This window comes from Rhinatrema bivittatum, chromosome 1 (genome assembly GCF_901001135.1).
Source record: "Rhinatrema bivittatum chromosome 1, aRhiBiv1.1, whole genome shotgun sequence".
Taxonomy (NCBI): domain Eukaryota; kingdom Metazoa; phylum Chordata; class Amphibia; order Gymnophiona; family Rhinatrematidae; genus Rhinatrema; species Rhinatrema bivittatum.
This window is the reverse complement of record NC_042615.1, coordinates 748542294-748567056: the sequence shown is the minus strand read 5'-3', so window position 1 is coordinate 748567056 and position 24763 is coordinate 748542294. Positions and strand designations below refer to the sequence as shown.

Sequence of the window (24763 nt, the reverse complement as noted above, 5' to 3'; positions counted from 1 at the left end):
ACATATGCACATATTCACGTGCAAGTTATAAAAGGGCCACATCCCTGGGTGCATGCCAATGCACACACACGCCAATGAGTGCCCACATAAAGGTCTGAAAGTTACCACCCCTGTTTTCAAACCATTCCTAGGCCTGATTTTAAAAATCATTTGCACACTTAAAATTAGGTTTTAAATGGGTAAATGCACTTAACATGTGTAAGTGGGCTTTTGAAAATTGCATCAATATATGCCATTGTATTGTCCATATGACATTCACGTGCTATGATAGTATGTTACATTTACACATGTAATTCCATTTAAAATTACCTGCATACTTTTGAAAATCAAATGTATGCATATAAATCATGTCAAAAAACACATCTAGATTTTACCAATGAAAACCTAAAAAAAAAGCCCAAAATGGTGTCTGAAAAACAATTTATAATTTTAAACAAAAGGAAACATTTCAGGCTCCTTCCAATCAGATACATATTTCTCAAAAGAATTGTACTAAGATCCAAAAAATTCCATCATAAGTTTAAAAAAAAAAAACCCTCTTTTTGTGATCAAAACGTTTTGTCAAAAATTGCTTGTGCAACACAGTTCACTACAAAATTTAAGAAGTCCAAAACCACAACAAAATATATCCCACTATCAAAAATAAATATTTTCAATAGAAATCCAACTCATGATCCCAGACTTTCCAACATCAGACTCCAAGACAGGAAATAAAAAGTAATTTCCTAATCCACACTCTCCAATGTGACCACCAAATGTTGCTTCAGAACACTAGGTTGAAGAAAAGTACAACTAATCTCAGGCAGGCATACTTCTGAGATAAGCACTACCTATCCAAGATTCCTTTACTCAGAATGAAGACTTCACTCGGCATCAACCTCATATCCCTGATTTTATGGCATCTCAACTCAAAGAGCCCAATCACAAAAAGCTATGACAATTTTTCCCAATCAGAGACAAATGGGTGGGATAACATGTCATTACCACAAAAGGGATGGAGAGATGCACACCAAATAATGTCAAGGTATGTTATCCATAACCAGTATCTGACAAATTTGCCACAATAAATTGTTCTGCTGAAGAAAGAAGGTCGTTTTTTTTTTTGTTTTTTTTTAATTGACCATCAAGTGACTTTCCCTTTGAACAAAACAGGTCGCTTGAGATATTTCCAAATACATGCTTTTCTTGGCTTTAATTGATAAGCCTTTATGCTGTTGATGCAACTCCATCATTGTTCTCTGCTTCAATGGCAGGGGGAAAAGAGGAAAAGGGGAATTAGGTTCAGACTGCAACCTACAAGGTCAGTGAATTGCACAGTCTGAGAAAACAAATAAGCATGGGAGTAGCTTGCTGATACGGCAGTTACTACTCAAATGACTGGATTTAAAAAAAAAATGCGCATATAAATCGGGGGTGATGTGCGGCTGGGCCTTGCACATGCTGCACGTATTTTAGAAGGGGCGGTCGCGGGGGTGGAGCGGGACAGGCCGGGACAAGACCATTCCTCGCTATCCCAACGCACACAAGTTACTTCAGGTCAGGACGTGAAGTAACTTGTGAAATAAAAGGTTAAAAAAAGGGTTTTAGAGGGTGGGGAGGAGAGGGGAAGGGGAGGGGAGGGGAGTTTGAGGTAGGATAGGTCCCTCCCCGTCCGCTCCTTAATTGGAGCGGACGGGGAGGGAACTGGGAAAGGCCGCGATGCATTGCCACATGAAAGTTGCCAAAATCGACCCCCCCCCCCTTCCCCCTTTGTGCGCGCCATCCCTGATTTTATAAGATGCACGCATGTTATAAAATCGCACGTCTATGTGTGTGCGTGGGTAGCGCGCGCGCATGGACATGTCCACATATTTTTTTTTAAATCTACCCCTTAACCAATAAGCCTTAATCCTGTTGATACAACTCCAACATTGCTCTCTGCTTCAATGGCAAGAGGTAACAGGGAATTGGACTCAAACAACAACCAACAGAGGCCCTGGCTTTGACAGTCTAGGAAACTGATATTTATAAAGTTGGCTTGTATGGCCAGTAGTTACTACCATAAGCGTGCTGGGCAGACTGGATGGACCATTTGGTCCTTTTCTGCAGTCATTTCTATGTTTCTCCTCGTCACCTTTCAGTTTCACTATACTGCTTTGGGCTTTCCTTCTTTCTCTGGTATATCTAAAAAATGTTTTGTCACCTCACTTTACCTCTTTGACAAAGCTTTCTTCCACTTGATCTTTCATTTTCCTGATTTCTTTCTTTGTCTGCCTCAGCTTCATCAGATATTCTTTCTTGTTATCATCGTTTTGGGATCCTTATATGTCTTGTACTTTTTGCCTTTGTTTTGTCCGCCACCTTCTTTGAGAACCAGATCGATTTCTTTTCCTATTACTTTTGTTTACTTTTCTAACACATAGATTTGTTGCATTTGTAATAGTGCTATTTAATTTGGCCCAATTTTGTTCCAATTCACCCATTTTTTTCCAGTCTTCCAGTACTTCTTCCAGGTACATCCCCATTTTGACAAACTCTATATTTGTGAAATTCAAAACACGGGTCTTCATGTGATTTCCCTGTATCCTGTTCGTGATATCAAACCATACTATCTGATGATCACTGATGCTCAGGTGGGTATCTTCCTGGACATCAGAGACATTATCCCTAATAGTGAACACTAGGTCGAATATCACACCCTCCTTCCTGGGTTCCATTAGCATTTGTTTGAGCAGAACCCCTTGAAGGACATCCATATCTCTCTACTTCTTGTAGATTCTTCAGAAGGGATACTCAAATTCACATCTGGCAGATTAAAAACTCCAACTAGCATTCTTCTCCCTTCTTTCTCATCTTTTGGATGTCTCTGTTTGAGAAGGAGACCTATAGATCACACCAGTAACAATGAAAGCAACTTCATTTTTTTAGGACAGCCCATAATGCTTCTTCTTTACCCCACTTCCCTTGCAATTCAGTTGCTTGGATTTTGTTTTTGACATAAAGAACTACTCTTCCCCGTCCTCTCTGTCCTGCCTAATCCAGTTATAGCCTGGGATGGTAGCATCCCATTCATGAGAATCAGTGAACTGTGTCTCCATAACAGCAACAATGTCCAAGTCCGCCTCCATAATTAGGGCTTGCAGGTCTGGAATTTTATTGCCCAGACTACAAGCATTTGTGGTCATAGCTTTCTAGCAGCTATTCCTAGCTATCTTTTCTGCTTTTTTGAACTGATTGATTTTGTTACGCTCTCTTTCCACTTCCTGTATTTTGTGGGAGTCACCTGCCAATTCCAGATAAACATTTCTGAAGCATTCTGTGGTCTTCTGCACATACAAAAGTCATCACAAACAGCAAATTATATAAACTATAAAGTTAGAGTAGCAATTCTTGATTCTGAAAACTGCACCATCATGGAACAAAAACTATGATATCCAAAGAAAATCTGGCCCATCACTTCACCACTTCAAGATTTATCAACTGGAGGAAGCATAGATGGAGATATTAAATCAAAAAGGTTTAAATTTCAAATATATGAGAAACAAGCTACAGTATCAAAGCAATTATAAAGGGCCACCACTGGCTAGTGTTTTTTTTTTATCAATACTTGAATTCTGAGAAGACAAATTAGAATATTGTGACACAAAAACTAGATTGTTAGAAATTGGAGACATTGTCAGGATTTACATGCTTAAAACTGGGTTTGAAGGAGGCACCAGAGATTTCACTGTATTCAACAAAATATGAACTCTGACTTCACTTGATGGGCATCGACATGTATTTCAGCAGAAATACAAAGATGAGGAACTTTGGCCAGAATAACAGTACATGCCTGAGTTATCTGATTTGCCTGTTTAACTAAGGAAGGAATACAGCTTCTCTCCATAAGCAGTGTCCTAAGAAACAGCCCAGGTGTGGTTTCAGAAACATGTTCCAGACTGGTATAAGAGCCCAAATCTACCTGGAGACAAGAACAGCCAATCCAAAAAAAAAAGACTTATCAGACATGACAGCTCACAGGTGAACTCTGCCACAGCCAGGGCAGCTCGCTGGTCAAGAGGTTACAAGAACGAGATCACACACCTTGGTCAGGAGTTGACATGGCATGAGCAACCATGCTCCAGAAGGCAGGTCATGCTGTCTATGTTACGATTGGCAGTTCGTGGGGCATTCCCCTCGAACCCCCATACTCACCCCCAATTCCGCCATGCAAGACTCGTGACTGAGATGCCACCTATCACAAAGGTCGCTTCAAGAGGTAGGAAATACCGCCAGCTGCCACTTCCCATGTCCATCCCTAGGCATGCACATGCTCGACAAACACTCTCTTAAAGAGCCCACAGCAGGAAGAGGGCCACAGCGCCCACTGATGACATCACTGGCCTTAGTCCTTATAATGGTCCTTCACTCGGTCTTCCCTTGCCTCAGCAAACCTTGTGTTCCAGTGTGTGTTGCTTCATGTGTGCTTGCCTTATTCTTGTGCCTTGCTTTGTTGTTTTTGTCTTTCCCTGCCTGTTTCTTTCTTGTTGTCCATGTCTTGCTCCCATCGTCTCCATTCCTTGTTGCCTAGCCCTGTTTGTCAGTTCTATCTTGTTCCTTGTCTTCCCTCAGCTTGATTTCCTGGTATTGACTTTGGCTTGGATTTGGACCGCCCTTGATTGACACCTGGATCTGACCCTTCGCCTTGGAACTGACTGCATTCTGTCTGCTGCCTGCCTCTACCCTTGAACTGTTCTCCATTTCTGCTGTCTGCTGCTTGTCCAGACCTATGCCTGTACTTGGCCTTTGTTCTTGGAATGCCCTAGGGAGCCACCTAAAACCTACCAGCCACCAAAACCCAAAGACTCAACCTGTGGGAGACACGACTGGTATAGGCGAAGCCCAGCCAGTCCTGCCACAGGGTTTCTTCACCAACTGGCAAAGTGGGCCTACTGGGCATGCTCACTAAGCAGTGCCAGCAAGCACTAAGGGTCCACACAACTGGTGAGCATTACATTCTGAAATAGGGATGTGAATCGTTTTTTGACGATTTAAAATATCGTCCGATATATTTTAAATCGTCAAAAAATCGTTAGGGCCACGATACAATACCAATTCCCCCGATTTATCGTTAAAAAATCGTAAATCGGGGGAAGGGGGAGGGCAGGAAAACCGGCACACTAAAACTCCCTAAAACCCACCCCCGACCCTTTAAATTAAATCCCCCCCCCCCCCGAACCCCCCCCCCCAATGCTTTAAATTACCTGGGGATCCGGCGGTGGTCCAGAACGGCGGCGGTCCGGAACGGCCCCCTCAATAGAATCGTGTTTTCAGCCGGCGCCATTTTTCAAAATGGCCGCCGCAAAATGGCGGCGGCCATAGACAAAAACGATTCGACGGAGGAGGTCGTTCCGGACCCCCGCTGGACTTTTGGCAAGTCTTGTGGGGGTCAGGAGGCCCCCCCAAGCTGGCCAAAAGTTTCCTGGGAGTCCAGCGGGGTTCCGAGAGCGATTTCTTGCCGCGAATCGTTTTCGTACGGAAAATGGCGCCGGCAGGAGATCGACTGCAGGAGGTCGTTCAGCGGGGGTTCCGGACCGCCGCTGAATGACCTCCTGCACTCGATCTCCTGCCAATGGCGCCGGCCATACGCGTATGGCCGGCGCCATTTTCCGTACGAAAATGATTCGCGGCAAGAAATCGCTCCCGGAACCCCGCTGGACTCCCAGGAAACTTTTGGCCAGCTTGGGGGGGCCTCCTGACCCCCACAAGACTTGCCAAAAGTCCAGCGGGGGTCCAGAACGACCTCCTCCGTTGAATCGTTTTTGTCTATGGCCGCCGCCATTTTGCGGCGGCCATTTTGAAAAATGGCGCCGGCTGAAGACAACACGATTCTATTGAGGGGACCGTTCCGGACCGCCGCCGTTCTGGACCACCGCCGGATCCCCAGGTAATTTAAAGCATTTGGGGGGGGGTTCGGGAGGGTGGGGGATTTAATTTAAAGGGTCGGGGTGGGTTTTAGGGGGGTTTAGTGTGCCGGCTCACGATTTTAACGATTTTTCACGATAGTTTACACACCCAAACGGCAACAATACGATTCCCTCCCCCTCCCAGCCGAAATCGATCGTTAAGACGATCGAGGACACGATTCACATCTCTATTCTGAAATGGGGAGACCCCTTTTTAGAGTTTCTGTTTGACTATGCATGAGCTCTTACATATGCATGTCTTGTCTGTTAAAAACAGAAGGGAAGAGGGTTTGGGGAGGTGGCCATTAGGAGAAGACCCCGTTTTTATAACATGCGCGCACCAGCACGCAAATGTTAAAAAATTGAGCATCCATGTGTGCGCGCACATTTGAAAATCTACCCCAAAGTGAGATGTTCTGCCAAACAGGCTTACCTAGTTAGCAACATAGATGCCAAAAAAGTCTTTGACAAAATTAGGTGGGATAATTTGTTTTGGGTATTGCATCAGTTTGGGCTGCAGTATCTCTTCTTGCAATATATACAAAGACTATATGATCAGCCTACCACCAATATTTTGATTAATGGAAAATCTACTGCTCCTTTTCAATTTCAATGTGGGACAAGACAAGGTTGGCCCTTATCTCCTCTTATGTTTGTTTTGTATCTTGAAGATTAGCTATTAAATTACAACAATGTACTGATTGTCAGGGTATCATGGCTGATGACTCTAAATACAAATTAAATCTAATTGCTGATGATAACTTGCTATTGGTTAAAGAAACTGATACCATTATACCAGCGATTCTCAACATTTTCCAACAGTTTGGAGCATTTTCTGGTATGGCTATACATTTTCAGAAGTCTGAAATAAGTCTGCTTTTACCGCTTAACTCGGGGGGGATTTTAAAATGAGCGCACGCTAATGACATTTCCAGTTTTAACAGCTCATTCCCAGTTCACCCAGGTAAGAAATAAGTCCTTCAACCCCCCCGGGTTTGATAGCCTTCACTCCCCTCAGTTAGCCCAGACCTTTAAAACCCCACAGATCTGCCTAGTTTTCTTTCCATTTTAACTTACACAGCACCCATAGCAGAAGTAAAGTTATGTAACAGGGGACCTCGGCGTGCACCAGGGCACGTAAAAATGTGCTCGCATATCTCAAGTTCACGCTCCAAAATGTCCATGCCCTGCCCAGACCGCGCCCATGCCCTCCCCCTTTTTGAAACCTTTATTTATTTATTTAAAAGTTTTATATACCGCACAATGGGTAGGGAAACTATCCGTCTAGGCGGTTTACATATTCGCACACACATAGCTTGAATAATACTTAAAACTTAATACAATAGGGGCGGATTTTCAGCGCCCTGCTCGCCTAAATCCGCCCAAAACCGGGCGGATTTAGGCGAGCAGGGCCCTGCGCGCCGGTAAGCCTATTTTACATAGGCCTACCGGCGCGCGCAGACCCCGGGACTCGCGTACGTCCCGGGGTTTTCGGAGGGGGCGTGTCGGGGGCGTGTCGGGGGCGTGTCGGGGAGCGGGGCCCAGTCGACGCGGCGTTTCGGGGGCGTGTCGGCCGCGTTTTGGGGGCGGGTACGGGGCGTGGCTATGGCCCGGGGGCGTGGCCGCGCCCTCCGTACCCGCCCCCAGGTCGCGGCCCGGCGCGCAGCAGGCCCGCTGGCGCGCGGGGATTTACGTCTCCCTCCGGGAGGCGTAAATCCCCCGACAACGGTAAGGGGGGGGTGTAGACAGGGCCGGGTGGGTGGGTTAGGTAGGGGAAGGGAGGGTAAGGTGAGGGGAGGGCAAAGGAAAGTTCCCTCCGAGGCCGCTCCGATTTCGGAGCGGCCTTGGAGGGAACGGGGGGAGGCAGCGCGGCTCGGCGCGCGCAGGCTATACAAAATCGATAGCCTTGCGCGCGCCGATCCAGGATTTTAGTGGATACGCGCGGCTCCGCGCGTATCTACTAAAATCCAGCGTACTTTTGCTTGAGTCTGATGCGCAAGCAAAAGTAGGCTGTTCGCGCGCCTCTTAAAATCTACCCCATACTTATTTATTTATTATTTATTTAAAAAGTATTTGTATACCGTTTTTTAAAAAAGGAATTTTATCAAAAACGGTTCACAGATTTAAAACAAAAATAAAATAATCAAAATAAAATGGAATTTTTAAACTTTACATAAAAATAGGCAATAACTAGACAGAATGCTAGTATATAAGATTTTAAAAAGTATAAAAGTTTGGAACCATGGGCTTATTGTAAAAATTATATAATAATAGAGGGAAGAAGGGAGAAGGGTATGATAATTGGAGACATGTGAATGAGCAAGTATGTTGTAGTTATGTGTAGCATAAATGAGATTGTAATGGGTGTAATTAAGTTTAAGAGAGTAGGTTCGGTATTGATGGTTGAGTTTAATTAGAAGACGTGTTGAATGCAAGTTGAAAAAGATATGTTTTGAGAGATTTTTTGAAATGAGCAGGGTTGGATATTGAGCGAAGATGGTTTGGTAAAGTGTTCCAAAGTGTTGGACCAGCTATTGAAAAGGCTCTTTTTCTAGTGAGGTCTAATCTGGCTTGTTTAGGAGAAGGGATATCTAATAAATTTTGGTTAAGTGATCTTAAGTGTCGTGTCGGTTTGTATATGCGCAGTAGTGAACAAAGCCAGGTGGATGTATTATTATGGTTATGAATTAAACTATGGATAATAGAGAGAATTTTGTATTTTATTCTGAACTTTATGGGTAACCAATATAGTGATTGTAGAATAGGGGTGATATGATGACGTAGAGAGGTTCTGGTTAGTATTCGGGCTGCAGAGTTTTGGATCAGTTGAAGGGGGTATAGTGAAGAGTCTGACAATCCTAGGAAAAGAGCATTACAATAGTCTAAGCCAGAGAAAATGAAAGATTGAAGAATGGTTCTATAGTCTCGGTAGAATAGTAGAGGGCGAAGATGTTTTAACAGACGTAGTTTGAAAAACGATTTTTTTGTAAGTGAGGCTATGTGTTGTTTTAGAGAAAGATCTGAGTTAATGTTTACACCTAGGCTTATAGCAGAACGTGTTATGGGGATAGTAACATTATTGATTGTAAGATGTGATGGTGGACCTAATGAAGAATCAGAAATGGAAGTTAAGGGGTAGATTTTCAGACCGCGCGAATAGGCGTACTTTTGCTGGCGCATCAGGCGCAAGCAAAAGTACGCGGGATTTTAGTAGATACGCGCGTAGCCGCTAAAATCCTGGATCGGCGCGCGCAAGGCTATCGATTCTGTATAGCCGGCGCACGCCGAGCCGCGCAGCCTACCCCCGTTCACTCCGAGGCCGCTCCGAAATCGGAGCGGCCTCGGAGTGAATCCTCTAACGCCCTCCCCTCACCTTCCCCTCCCTTCCTCTACCTAACCCACCCGCCCGGCCCTGTCTAAACCCCCTCCTTACCTTTGTCGGGGGATTTACGCTTCCCGGAGGGAGGGAGGCGTAAATCCCCGCGCGCCAGCGGGCCGCTAGCGCGCCGGGACGTGACCTGGGGGCGGGTCCGGAGGGCGCGGCCACGCCCCCGGACCGCCCCGGGCCATAACCACACCCCCGGGCCCACCCCGAAAACGCTGCCGACACGCCCCCTAAAAGCCGCGCGGCTCGGGCCCACCCCCCGACATGCCCCCCTCACCAAACCCCGGGACTTACGCGAGTCCCGGGGTCTGCGCGGGCCGGTAGGCCTATTGAACATAGGCGCACCGGCGCGCAGGGCCCTGCTCGCCTAAATCCTCCCAGATTTGGGCGGATTTAGGCGAGCAGGACTCTTAAAATCCGCCCCTAAGTGTACAAGCTCAGTTTTTGCTGGATTTAGTTTTAATCGATTGTGGGAGAGCCAAGAGTTGATTGTAGATAAGTATAGTGAAACTAAAGATAGAGTGTCTGACCAAGATGATTTATATGGGACAAAAAATTGGATGTCGTCTGCATAAATTTTGAATTGAAGATTAAGAGAGGATAGAATATAGCATAAAGGAAGTAGATATATGTTGAACAGAATAGGAGAAAGAGATGAGCCCTGAGGAACGCCGGAATTAATGATATATGGGGAAGAGCAGTGCTGATTGTAATTGACTTGTTGAGGTCGGTTGGAGAGAAAGGATGTGAACCAATTCAAAACTGTACCTGTGATGCCTATGTTTTGAAGACCTGAAATGAGTATCTGTTGATTAATGGTATCGAATGCTACTGATATATCTAAGAAAACTATGATGTAGTCTGTATATGAATCGAATGCACGGAAAAAAGTATCAAACGAAGATAGAAGGAGTGTTTCTGTGGAATGACCTTTTCTAAATCCATGTTGATTAATATGAAGAATATTGTGCTCTGTAAGAAAATCGGTTAACTGATGAAGTACTACGGATTCTATTAGTTTGGCCAGGGAAGTAAGAGAGGCTATAGGTCTGTAGTTGTTGAGATCAGATGTATCTTTTGCTTTAGCTTTTAAGATTGGTAGTATAGAGGTCTTTTTTAAAGTGTGAGGGAATTCGCCTTATTCTAGGGATTGATTAACTAGAAGAGTAAGGAAAGAGCAGGCTTCAAGTTTGAGAGCTTTGAAAAAGGCTCCAGAACGTGGATTATAAGGGGAGTTGGAGGGTTTTTGTTTGTTTATAATGGCTAGAATAGAAGTATCTGAAGTAGGGGTGAATTTAAATTATTTAAATTATTCAAATGAACATTGTAAACAGATATGATGTAATATGATAGATTTAGTATAGATTGTATGCACTGGTAAAAAGGTGGGTTTTTAATAGTTTGAGATTTGAGATTTGCGCACAGCGAGAGAGATGCGTATATCCCAGCAGCCTTTAAAATTCATTTGGCGTGCTTGAGCCCAATTTATTCACATATCCCCTGATTGATGCATGCATCGGGCTTTTAAAATTCACAGACCAAATGTATTTCTCAGAAAAGATGGAAGGAAGTCTAAACAACTACCTGCATGTTTAAAAGGAGAAGTGAGAGAGTCTACAATAGCTAAATGAACATCTTTCAAGAAATGGAAAAAGGATCTGAATGAAGAAAACATGAAACAGCATAAGCATTGACAAGTTAGATGCAAAGCATTGATAAGGAAGGCAAAGAGAGAAAAGAAGCTTGCCATGGAAGCAAAAACTCATAGTAAAATCATTTTCAAGTACATTTTAGGTAAAAAGCCTGCAAGGGAGTTGGGTCATTAGATGAACAAAGGCTAAAAGGGGCACTTAGGGATGTCAAAGCTGTTTATTGACAGAAAGAAGACTTCATACATAAAATATGTCTACCACATTACAGTATAAAGGTTTGCTAAAATGTAAATATGCACAGATGCACATACAAAACAATAATACTAAACAAATTCTGTTATATAGTTTTATATTTTCCCCCTTTCATCCCACACCCATTCACACATTCCGTCATATCACCTATAAATATCCAATCTCAAGATATCAAAATATCAAATTCAGGGGGTCATTTATCAAAGTGCTATATGCCAGCGCACACGTTATAAAATCGGCGCATCCATATGAGTGCCCGGGAACGCGCATGGTTTTCAAAATCGACCTCTTTGTGAAGTAAGGCAAATCCTTACAAAAAAAACTATGCCTAGAACTTTGTCATGCCATACCATAACAGCAGTAGCTCTCAGGACTCAAACAGCAGCAACTTATCTACAAAAGGACAGGAAAGGCAAGCATTACACCAAGCCCTAGAACACTAATACACCACCCAGTGGACAAACAAAACAATGAATTGCTACAAATCCCTACAGAGAAACTACATGCTAGCCAAAATACTGTACCTCTGTTACACTTGTGCAACACAGACAGACCCTTACCTAATACAGAATAAGAGACTACAAATTAGAAACAAACTGCAGACAAAACTGTAATGGAAAGCCTGAGAAACCAGATTCTATGAACACATCACTGAAAGTCAAAATAAATTTTTTTTACCGTTGTTGCCTGATCTGTTTTACTTTTCTAATTGGTTGGCCCCAGTCTCTTTGTTCCCCTTGTTTATCTTTTCCTAATTCCTTTTTTAGGATCTCTTTTATTCTGTTTTTTTCTCTTTCCTCTTGTCTCTTTCCTTCCTCCTTCATACATACACATGGACTCTCTCACATGTGCTCTCTCACATACACATGTTTTCTCTCACACAGGCTCTCACTCTTGCATTCTCTCTCTGACATACACACAAGCTCCCATTCCCATAAACACTCTCTCAATCAGGGTCCCACTCTCATGCTTTCTCTCACATGCAGGCTCCCATTCCCCCTCATAGACACACACAAGCACTTACTCTTACATTCTCTTTCACACATAGATTCACATTCCCACACAGGCTCTCACATGCAGGCTCACAAACACATACAGGCTCTCACTCACAAGCAGGCTGCCACTCCCACACACATACTCTCCTTCACACACAAAGGGTTTCACTCCCACAAGCTCTCTCTCTTTCAAACATACATGCTCTCGCTGTCTCTTACACACAGATTCTCACACCCTCATGCTCTCTCTCTCTCTCTCTCACACACTCACAGCTTTTCCACTCCCACATGCTCTCTCTCATACAAACACTCCAGGAGGAAGTGCTAGAGCAAGAATTTTATATAGCACGAAAGTTGGCATATGAGGAGAAGCAGCAGAATGGACTCCCCATTCTGCTTCCAATGGAGAGCTCTCCTGAGTTTTGTGTTTGTGAGTGAATGGGAGCCTGCCTGGCTGTGTGTGTGTGTGAATTAGGAGTCTGCCGTGGGGTGAGGGTGTGAATGGAAGGCTATCTGGGGAGAGATGTAAATGGGCGCCTGCCTGGGGGGAGGAGTGGAAGGGAGTCTGCAGTGGGATGGGATGGAGGTGTGAATGGGAGGCTGCCTGGGGAGGCGGTGTGAATGGGAGCCTGCCATTCATATCTCATCCTCCCAGGCAGTGAATGGCAGCCAGGAGTGAATGGCAGCCTCCCATTCATATCTCATCCACCCAGGCAGCCTCCCATTCACACACACACACCCCCAGGCAGGCTCCCATTCACTCACAAACACAAAACTCAGGAGAGCTCTCCATTGGAAGCAGAATGGGGAGTCCATTCTGCTGCTTCTCCTCATATGCCAACTTTCGTGCTATATAAAATTCTTGCTCTAGCACTTCCTCTATGCTGATCTCATGCAGAAGTAAATATACACAAGTAATAGATGTACATATGTTGCTTTGGCAGGTTTTAAAATAGCAACTTATTTGTGTAAATGTTGGCTCTGCCCTGGAACACACCCCTGGCATGTCCCTTTCTTACATACACAAAGTTACTTGCGGACCTCAATTTACAGATGTAAGTTGCTGTTTTGAAAATAGCATGTATTCGCATATGTGCTATTTTATGCATGTAAATGCTAATTTTTAAATGCATAACATCTGAAACTTTATCTGATATATGCTAATTTTGCATATGTCAGATAACTCCTTTCAAAATGACCTCCTCAATATGTTACCATGGAGTGCAGTAAGCTTGGATTGATTTTCTCCTGATTTTATTTATTTTCTGTAGCAAGTCTTAATTCACCAAAGGAGAAATAAAAATATACCCATGAATCCTACTATAATGCATGAGCCATTACTGGGAACAGATGATCACTGTCACTTTTTTTCACAGGTTTAATTGTGGAACCGGGGTTGCAGTCATTACAAGTAAAAGCAAAATCAAACTGGGCAGCTGGCACCATGTGTCTTTGTACAGAGATGGTCTCAGTGGCTGGCTGAAGCTAGATGATGACACTCCAATCTCAGGAAAATCTCAGGTAACAAAGGATCAAGTCCAAATGTAGAATGCAAATTATAAGCCAGGTCCTTGGGAAACTAAGGAAAATCTGCATTTAAACAGCAGGAAAATTGTGAGTGTTTACCTGATCACTTTATTTGGGGATATTCAACGGTAAATGTATCCCAATGAATATCCAAGATGATTTATCCAGCTAACCTCAGCCAGATAAATTATCCATTCTGCACTTTGTTTTGTTTTTTTTAATATTGGCTGTCACATTTTTATGGGTAGATTGCCTATAAGCAAGGTGCTTGGTACACTGAGATATTGAGATCATCGAGGAAGCAGTGACTTGATGTGGGAGACTAGGGAGGGTGCACATGCAGGTCATTTACGGTGGAAAATAAAGCAGCTTGACTTAAGCAGACAGGAACAAGCAATCAGTTTCCATTCAGCATTATAGAATATCAATAAAAAGTTGCATCCTAGCTAATATTTCTCTCACTTGAGTAGTGGTAAATGGAAAATTCTCTGAAAAGAGAAGTGTGATAAGTGGAGTGCCTCAAGGACCTGTTCTGGGCCAACTCTGTTCAGTATCTTTGTGAGTGATGTTGCAAAAGGGTTAGAAGGAAAAGTTTGTCTTTTTGCAGATGACATTAAGATCTGCAACAGAATGGGCACATCTGAAGGAATAGAGAGAATGAGAAGTGATCTAAGAAAACTCAAAGAGAGGCTGAAGGTTTGGCAGCTGGTAATCAATATAAAGAAGTGCAGGGTCATGCATTTGGGGTGCAGTAATCCAAAGGAGCTGTGTGTGATGCGGGGTGAGAGATTGATGATCACAGACTGGGAAAGAAGATTCAGGGTGATAGTGTCTGATGATCTGAAAGTAGTGAAGCACTGTGACAAGATGATGACTAAGGCTAGTGAATTCTGGACTGCAAAGAAAGAGGCATAACCAGCAGAAGAAAGGGCATGATAATGACCCTGTATAGGTAGTTGGTGAGGGACTGAAGAAACAGCAAGGAAGGCTGACTAACAAAGCCGTGAGGGCAACAAAACAGGATTAGCAGCCAGATGTCCAAGAATGGATTTCTTTATTGCAAGGTAACACGAGTGTGTGAAAAGTGCCCAACTCTGGCTGAGTTTCGCCCTCTTATGGTGGGGCTACATCAGGGGCTACAACATACAAATAACACACATTGATAAATAATAAAAATCATAAAAACATAATTAATAAACACAAATAAAATGGTAACATAAAAATGTGGTGTGACATACAGAATATGACAAATTATATGTAATCAAAACAGCAAAAATATGGCCTTTACCTCAACTCAAATCGTGTATTGATCAAAGAATCCAAGTCTTAAAAAAGACTGTGCATTGTGTAGTCTGTAATATAAAATGACAAATTTAAATAACCTTGCAATAAAGAAATCCATTTTTGGACATCTGGCTGCTAATCCTGTTAGGTAGTTGGTGAGGCCTCACCTATAAGTCTGTGTTCAGTTCTAGAGACCATCGCTCAAAAAAGGTAGAGGCAAGATAGAAGCGGTCCAGAGAAAAGCAACCAAAATGGTGTGGGATCTGCACCAAAAGACATATGAGATGAGACTGGAAGACCCAAATGTGAATACCCTGGAGAAGAGGAGATATGATGCAGATATTTAAACACCTGAAAGATCTTAATAATGTACAAGAACTGAACCTTTTCTGATGGAAAAGAAGCTGTAGAACTAGGGTTCGTGATATGAAACTCCAAGGTGGTAGACTCTTGAACAATGTCAGGAAATATTCTTCATGGAAAGGGTGGTGGATGTATGGAAACCCCTCTCAGAAGAGGTGGTGAAGAATGGTAATAAAATTCAAAAAGGTATGGGGTAAACACAGAGGATCCCAGGAGGTCAATATTCAGTGCCACTTAGCCAGATAAGTAAGGACTTGTCTGGCAAAGCAGTGGTGGCTGAATATCTGGCCACCCAGCTAAGTGGTGGGAGGGAAATGGGCATTTTAGGGAGGAACTACTTATCCAGTTAACATAGCTTGATAAGTATCAATATTCAAACTTATGTTAATTGGATAAGTTAGGCCTTCTCAATAGCAGATCACAAGTTAGAACTAGAGATTTATTTGGGAATATTCAGCAGCATAGCCATGCTGCAGAATATCTCATATGAGTTAGCCAGATATCTTTGAATATTGAGCCATTAATGGCTAGATCAGGGGTGCTCAAACCAGTCCTTGGGCCCATTTCCCCCATAGCCAGTGGAGTTTTCAGAATATTCCTATTGAATATGCATGAGAAATATGTGCATACTTAGGTAGGGCATGTAAATACATCTCATGCATATTCATTAGAGATATCCTGGAAACTTGACTGGTTGGGGGTCCTAAGGACTGGTTTGAACATGCCTTGGCTAAAGGATGAAAATTAAAAAATGGTGTAACATAGTAACTTTAGATGTCAACTGAGTAGAGCTACTTGGTTGTCATTTTTAAACTTTTCCTTTTATAGTACTCTTTTGGATTAGTAACTTTAGGATTAACATTTCTGAATATGGGTAACGTGCACAGAGTGGCAGTTATAACCCTAAACCTGCATGAAGTGGCAGTTATAACCCTAAACACCTTCCTGGGCAGACTGGATGGACCATTTGGGTCTTTATGTGTCCATCATTGGCTATGTTACTATTAGTCTACAGGACAAAGGCATTCTAGGATCTCTGTCTGTTTGAGGCTGGACAGGCAGCAGGCAGTTTTCCTGTAGTACAGCTCCAATAGGAGTCAGCTTTCAACTTCTAATCCTTAGCTCTTCGGAGAAAGAGGGTTCTTGCTGAAAACCCTTGACCACAGGCAAGTCTCTAACCCTGTCTCTACAATCCACTGAAGAAGGCATGAAGAGCTGTGACTTTTCCATAGGGCCCTCACTTCTTCATCACTTGCTCTCCATAGGTATTAGCAAGAGATTCTGAAATATAACCAAGCCTTAGAATCTGGCTTAAGGTCTCAAGCAATCTTACAGAAGTTGTACAGCAGTCTTCCCCTCTGCATCTCTCTCTCTCTCTCTCTGTCATCTGGGCAGCAAGCAAAGTTTTTCAAGTTGTCCAGGTTGCTGCCTAATAAATAAAATGCTTTCATCTGATCATAGCTAATCACTAGGCAAAAGCAGAAGCAATAATATGAGGTCTGTATTAGTAGCATCTTCATCCTCTCTAATCAGGGCATCCTGTTGCACTTCCTGGCCGCAGCCACTCCGCGGCCGGTCTTGCTCACCTCTCCCATCCATCTACAAGCTCCGGGCTCACCTCCTCTGCTGCCGCAGCAGGTTCGCAACATCTCCGGCTCCCCCGCGCACCATCTCCGATGTCAGCCTCACAGCGGAGCTCCTGTAGGGCCAAGCGAGGGAAACCCGAAGCCGGCGCTCCCTGATGACCTCACACTGTCCCACTATATAAGGCAAGGCCCATTCCCCTGAACAGTGCCTTGGCAATTGGGTCGTACACTCTGGTGGGTCTAGTTTGCCTTTCAGCGTCTCCTGTTCCACTGTCTCTTGTTCCAGCATCTCCTGTTCCAGCTTCTCCTGTTCCTTCGTCTCTCCATCCCTGGTAGTACCCTTCGGACTGATCTCACAGTACTGACCATTGCTTGCTCCTGACTATCCTTGTCCGCTGCCTGGAACCGACCTCTGCCTGAACACTGACTACTCTCGACCGCTGCCTGGAACATAACCTCTGCCTGACTACTTCCGGATTGACTACAGGTACTGACCCCTGCTTCGGCTGACCATTCCGAACTATTACTCTTGCCTTGATCCTCTTTATCCATTCAGACTCTCTGTTCTGGCCTCCTGTGACCTCTGGACATTCTGGTTTGGATATCGTTTGCGCACCCTTGTTCGTGTTGGATATTCCTCTGCACTTTCTCTCTAGGAGATCCTGCGAGGCCCACCTAAGACCAGGCAGCCCGGGTAACCAAGGGCTCAACCTGAGGGAACCCCGGGTTGCTATTGGTGAAGCTCCAGCTAGCCTCTGTCTCCTCCTGTGCTCCACCTCCTGGTGGCAGGTGCTCTCCGGGTCCAACTGGAGGGCCATACCAATCCTGCACCAGGCCAAGGGTCCACCTCCAGTGCAACACATCCTAGGATAACTTGTATGGAGCAGCCATGGTTACAACCTTAACTGCACTGGAATAACCTTTATGGAGCAGTAGATAAAACACAAACATCATTAGGAATAAGGAGGCCAGATATTTAGCACAACACCCCTAGAGATCTATTTGAATTATTGCAGGGCTTGGTAGTTGTACATGGATGCAGAGGAGGAACCGGAGGAGCCTGGATATAGTCTTGAGAATCAAATAGGAAGTTGAGATGGCCTGGGATAGTCTACCAGTAGAGGTAGTGTAGGCCAGTACTATGGCAGGGTTTGGACATGCTTAGGACAGATGGTTGACAGGGAGGGGAGTTAGGTGGATGACATGGGTTGGTTTGGGTATGAGAGTTTTGTGTGCTCATCTACCCAACATGGTAGAGAACCAGTTGAGCAGACTGAATGGATCAATTGGTCTTTATCTGCCATTGTGTACTATGATACTATGATTAGAAATATGCTTTATTTTAATGTTAGGGATTTCCACAGCAGTTCTGTAACTATGAAGTACTTTATGTAAAACCTGACCTGGATTACAGGAAAGGCTGTAATCCAGTACAGTAGGTGTGCACTCTATTATAATTGGCTTCAAAGATCATGTATCTGTATCATGTATCGGTAAATATTGCTTCATCCTCTTCATAGGGTCATTATAGTAAAATAACATTCCGGACTCCATTCTATCTTGGTGGTGCTCCCACTGCATACTGGTTGTTGAAATCTACAGGAACCAGCCATGGCTTTAAAGGCTGTGTCCAGTCACTCATCATCAATGGGAAGATGAATGATATGAGGCCCTGGCCACTAGGGAAAGCTCTGAGTGGAGCAGATGTTGGTAAGTACAAAGCAGTTTCAATTCATTCTCTATATTCTTCATTAATGGTATTTCCTGCCTCTTTTATGTAGCAATGACAAGACAGTTTTGATTAACTTTGAGCTGCCTCCAAACAAGAAAGAGGGTTGGATAAGATTAAATTGAAAGGGATGAATAGATTTAGATAAATGGGAGTCATTTGTGGCTTAACTTACGGATATAGAAATGTAGGACCGAATAGGAATATTTGTAGGTTATGATGACTTTTATTGCTTAGCAATAAGTCCCTTTTTCAAACGTGCGTGCAAGGCTGAATGTATGAGTTCAGGCTCAAGTAATTTGGAACATTTCTTTTCAGATGCGCTCTCAAATTAGTTTCATTACTTAATTATGTAAAGAATTCAAGTAAACATTTTGGGATACATTTTCTATTATCTACCTGACTAACAAAGTGCACACACACCAACCAGATCTTAAACCATAAAGTAACCACATAGTTTGTATTTGAAAACCATGGGAAAGATATTCAAAATATTTCTGTTTATGTAAGTTAGCCAGATATAATTAACTTAGATGGGATATTCAGCAGCAGATAAATCACTACTTAGCTGGATAACTTATCTAGCAAAGTAGTACCACCCAGTTATACCCATTCCCCACCCCCAAGTTAACTGGCTAAGAACTTAGCCGGTTAACAGGGTCATTTATCAAATCGCGTTATGGCGTTTTTGCATGCGTTAAGCGCCTTTAATGCATGCGAAAACCCCTTAACGCATGCGAAAACGCCTTTAATGCCTGCGATAGCACCATAACGCATGGTGCGATGTAAATCTGAAAAAGAGGAGGAGTTAGGGACGGGCTCACAGTTTTGCGAAGCCCTATTGCACGGCTTTAATGCTGATTTTAACTACACCTTTTTCATTAGCGTTAGGCCGCGCGATAGGTTGCGTTAGGGCTTTATTTCACATTGTGATGTTTTTGCCCATGCCGGTTTTAGTTGTTTTGAAGCTCCCAGGTAGAGAGTCCATCAAGCTAGGTTGAAAGAACATTGCACAAATCTCATCTTTGGGTGAGATTCCTCACTCTGAAGGTCCTCAAATCTTCACAAGAGTGCTGTTCGTACGTCTCACTTTGAATGTCAAAGTGGCCCCTAACCCCTACACTAATACCTAAACCTCACCTTGAGTTACTAGGTGGACTTCCCATAGAGATATAAATACCTATCTAGTGGCTAGTCTCTCTCTCTCTTTTGGGCCCTGATAGCTCTCTGGGAGCTTCAAAACTACTAAAAATGGTTCACCCAGTGGTTGTATGCAGGAAATACAACATTTCCGATATGTATCGCAAAGTGTGAAAAGGTTAGCGTTTCACATAGATATTAGTGCACTTTATGATAAACTGCCTATTACCATAAAACACACCCCTTTTCCTATCGCATGAGATATTTAGTGCATTTTGATAAATCCAGGCCTAAGTGACTTTGGGCCTCATTTTCTAAAGTATCGCAGGCCTGCGATACTTTAGGGAATGAGGGGAGGGGGGCCAAAACGGGGGGCGGGCCTGCTCTAGCTGACAGCGATCGCACTGTCGCGGTGCGATCGCTGCCGGTTTCGCACCCAATAGCGCCACCATAGAAGGTGTAGCTATTGGGCGTGAACTCGGACGCAAAAAGGACCTTACCTTTTCATCGTTCAAGGCATCTTCATAGAGTCGGCCCCGGTGACGGCCCGACTCCTCCTCTTCTGGGGCCGACTCCACCCCCGTTTTGGTATCGCACGCGATAAGGGACATTTCGCGTGCGAAATTTTAATGTTCTTTTCATCCTTAGGGCCCCGTTTACGCCTGATTTGGATGGTTCACAGATTCTTAGCGATACCCTATTAGACGCTTTATTTTTATGTAACGCCTATTAACTCTGTTTTGCTGTTCTATTATTTTATTCTATCAGACGCCCTGTTTAATGTAACGCCATAACCTCGATTGTTCTGTTATTATGGAAACCTGTTTAATGTAACGCCCTGTTTAATGTAACGCCATAGCCGCGATTGTTCTGTTGTTATGGAAACCGATATGATTTGATATTTTTTTCAAGAATATCGGTATATAAAAATTCTAAATAGATAAATAAATAAATGTTTTACTTTCAAAGCTCTGCATTGGGAGCACCTTCATACCGCTTCACACTCATTTACCCTTACTTACCAACACACTATCTACGATCATCCCAACAAGAGTAATTAGTGCCACCTCACCAGGGAGATATGTTTTGAGAATACCAGAGAGATTTCTTTTCCTCTTTTAGCCTTTGGTTTTTGGAACTCACTGCCACTTTCTACACAATTTGAGAAAGATTATTTAAAATAAAGAAAGGCCCTCAAGACATATCTCTTTCTCAAAGCTTTTCCACCCAGTCAATTTATCTAATTTTAGCAATTCTATCAAAACTATGCCTGCTTAGTTAATTTATTCAAGTTAGTAATTTTATTTCTCCCCCTTTGCTGCCATTTTCTCAGTTCTTTTATTACTATGCTTTCTGATTTCACAACTTTTTGTTTTATTTTGTTTTTAGCCATTATTTATTTAATTTTATTGGTTGGTTTTTTTAAATCATGATATATTTTAGTTTTCATTGTATTATGAATTTTTATTGTATATTTTTATTTCACATTTTATTATGCATTTATTTAATTTTCTCATATTTTATTATGGTATATTTAGGTTTAATGTTAGCACATGGTCTTCTATTGTACATTGCTCTGTTTTATAAATATGATAAGATGCAATTAATCAAGAACATGAATAATCATAAACATTTGTGCATGTCATTATTCACAAGACACTTTTATAACCCTTCGTTGGATACAGTATTTCTGAGAAGGCTAGAAATGGTAAGGGCAATTTTCAGAAAGTCAACAAGTTATCTGGCTATAGTTAGGGACAACTATCACACTGAATATAGTCACTTAAAGTTATCAGGCTATCTTTAGCTGGATAACGATCAAATCTAACTAGATTTTTTTGAATATAACCAGTTAGGTTTTAAAGTTATCTGGCCATGTGTAGCCAGATAACTTCCTACTTCACCACTTATATTCAAAATACAGATAGTTAAATGACTGCAAATGAAAATTTAAAACAAAAAACCTTCTGAGCCTTCAGGTCCAAGCCCTCACCCCAGAAAAAAAAAATATGGGCATAGCACCCAATCACCATCTCACTCCCCCAACCCACCAAATTAAAAAAAAAAAAAAAAAAAAGCAATGAGTACTAGCATCCTGGGCCTGCCCCCCCCCCCCCTTCCCCAATATTTTTTTGAAAATCTCAAGCCTTTTCTACCCTCTACTCCACCCCACCCTCAGGCCCCCAAATCCCCAGATGGGAGTGCAGTAGAGTTTGAGCCGCTCCTGGCTCCTCCCAACTTTGCTCTGATAGCAATGCTGCAAGCGACCGGGAAGAGGTAAGACAATACCATGCTCCTGGCTGGGGTTTTGAAGAGGCAAAATTAGGCACTTGCCTGATGACAGTACCAGTGAGAGAGCAGAGCCCAACTGACACATTTTGTGAAAAAACAGAATCCTGATGATACCATCTGTAAGCCTATGAGGATGCAAAGAATGCCTTGCTGCCAGCATTCATGAGACAAGAGAGCAGTGTCCAGCTGACAGTGTTTGTGAGAGAGCAGATTCTTCTGATAGTCCCTGTAAGGGAGCAGAATACAAACCTGTGACCAGCATTTGTGAGAGAACAAAATCCAGAGAACTGAACAGTATTAACTGCTTCTACGTCTAAGCAGAATTTGCTTTGTTGGAAAGACAAACTGTGCTGAACAGCTTGGCTGGGAGCCTAGTGAAAGTGTCTATAATTGAGGTTGAAGACAGAAGACTTGAGCAGTTACTGCTTGTAAAGTATATCTATCATGACAAAGACTAGGGATCTGCATTTGTTTTAAACACATTTGAAAAAAATGCAATGAATAAGGGCCAATATGTTTCTTTCAGGTGACCCCAAAATGACATTTCATTCATTAAAAAAAATCTCCCATCAAGCCTATGTCTAGGCCTGAGGCCAGAGCCTTGCCTAGGAAATAGGCCGAGGCTGCAGCCTATGCCCAAGCGCAACGCCAGTGCCTTGGCCTAGGCATATGCCACAGACATATAAGGCACCAGCCTATGTCTGTGCACAATGCTGGGGTCTCGGCCTGATGCAGGGCCTTGGCTATAACCCTAGCAAAGAACCAGGCCACCTTGAAAAGTTTTGCCATAGTCGGGAAATTCCCCACCCTCACTTACCTGATCTGTTGGGGATCCGATCCTGCAGCTAGGCCAGGTCCCAATGCCTGGGCCTTGACCTAGACCAAGGCCTGGTCCCAACACCTGGACCTCAGCCTTGGCCAAGATCCTGGCCTTGGTCCAATTCCTGATCTTTGCCCGGAGGCTGGGTCCTGAAGCCTGGTCCTCAGCCCAAGCCCAGGCCCAACACCAGAGCCCATAGGCCCATATTTTCTTTGGCCTAGTACAGAGACCAAGTCCTAACACTTGGGTTTCAACGTGGCCAGAACTCAGGCCCAGTCCCAATGCAGGGGCCCAGTCCAGAATCTGGGTCCCAACACCTAGGCCTCTGCCCAAGCCCAGATCCAATGTTGGACCGGAGACTAGGTACTGATGCCTGGGCCTGGGCTAGGCCAAAGCTGGGGCCCAGGCTTGATGCGGGGGGGCCCAGTTCAGAGACTGGGTCCTGACATCTGGGCCTCAGCCCAGGGCTGACACTGGGGCCTGGCCCAGAGGCCACATCAACTCAGGTCCAGATGCGACACCTGGTCTTTCTTCTTTCATCCTCAAGTGATGCTATCTGCTAGGGATGCAATAGAGTAAATTTACTCCAGTGCATCCTTTTCCTCAGAGGGTGCCGTTTTGCTGTATGGCAGTTCAATTAACCGCTGAACAGTGAAATTGTATCCTCTGCTGAGGAGCATGCATCAGAATTAATTTACTCTGGTACATCCCCAGTGGCTGGCATCATTTGAGGAAGAAAGAAGACACGTAGGCCCAGGCCCAGGCCCTGGCCTACGTGTCGGGATCCAGCCTTTGGGTCGGAACCTGATGTTGGACCTGAGCCAAGGCCCAAGCATCAGGACTCAGTCTCTGGGCCAGGCCCCACTGTTAAGCCTTGGCCTGGCTGCTGGCCTAAGCTGAGACCCAAGCATCAGGACCCATTCTCCAGACTAGGCCCAGTGTCAGGGCCTGGTCTAAGGAGACTCGCCAAGGCCAAGGCCCCGGCATCCAGCCTAGGCCAAGGCATCAGGTCAAGGTCTCCAAACCTCAACTTTGTATAGAGTCTAGGCTGAAGTCACTTCTGACCTATTCTGGCCCAGGCCAATGCAAGTCTGAGGCTTTTGCCTGGGCCTAGGCCTCACCAGTGGATCCCCACCATTCTGGGTAACTAGGGGCTGGAGAAGATCCTGGCTCCAGAAAGTTTCTGGTTGGGAGGGATGGGGGTTGGGGACAAGAAGCCTTGGGCTGCCCTGTTTCCTTTTTTTTGTTTTTATTTGGGTTTGTTTTTTTTAATGTTTGATTTATTTTTGCTTAAATGAAAGAAACTAAACATTAAATTTGTGGAGAGGAAAAAACAAATAAAAAAAAATTAAACATTTTTTAGCCCTGCACACATCTAACAGTGGCTTGTAGAATAGTGAACTGCATATATCCTGCATATATGTAGTTATAGCACTGTGAAGCACTATGATCACTGAACTTACCAGAGAATCATCCAGCACGGATGACATCATTCCTGGAAGGATGGAACTAAGTTTGTTATTCTAACTGATAAGAAGAGGCCCGTGGCCTATAAGTAAGAGCAAGCTGCTGTACACATGTTAAAATATATATCGATTGGCTATTAAAGGTAAAGGGTGTGGATTATGCAGATGACTGATAATAGCAGACCCCAGACCCTTTATAAGCTGAAGCACACGTTAAGAACACTGAGCAGATTCTGAACAGACTTTGTACACCTTTGCTTGTACCATTTTCTCTCTCTTTTTTCTCTGCTCCATAGAGAATTGTCCGCCTTCCTCTATTAATTACCTTTATCAATAAACCTCTTTCTT

General features: G+C 43.7%; 1 protein-coding gene across 2 annotated transcripts in view; it reads left to right on the top strand.

Moving 5' to 3' along the window:
• EGFLAM (EGF like, fibronectin type III and laminin G domains) overlaps positions 1-24763 on the top strand; it is a 343739-nt gene that overhangs the window by 245088 nt on the left and 73888 nt on the right. For both annotated transcript variants that reach the window (XM_029578471.1, XM_029578480.1), the window contains 2 exons: positions 13585-13729; positions 18489-18678. In XM_029578471.1, coding sequence (XP_029434331.1) covers positions 13585-13729; positions 18489-18678 — 335 coding nt within the window. The remainder of the gene's footprint in view (positions 1-13584; positions 13730-18488; positions 18679-24763) is intronic.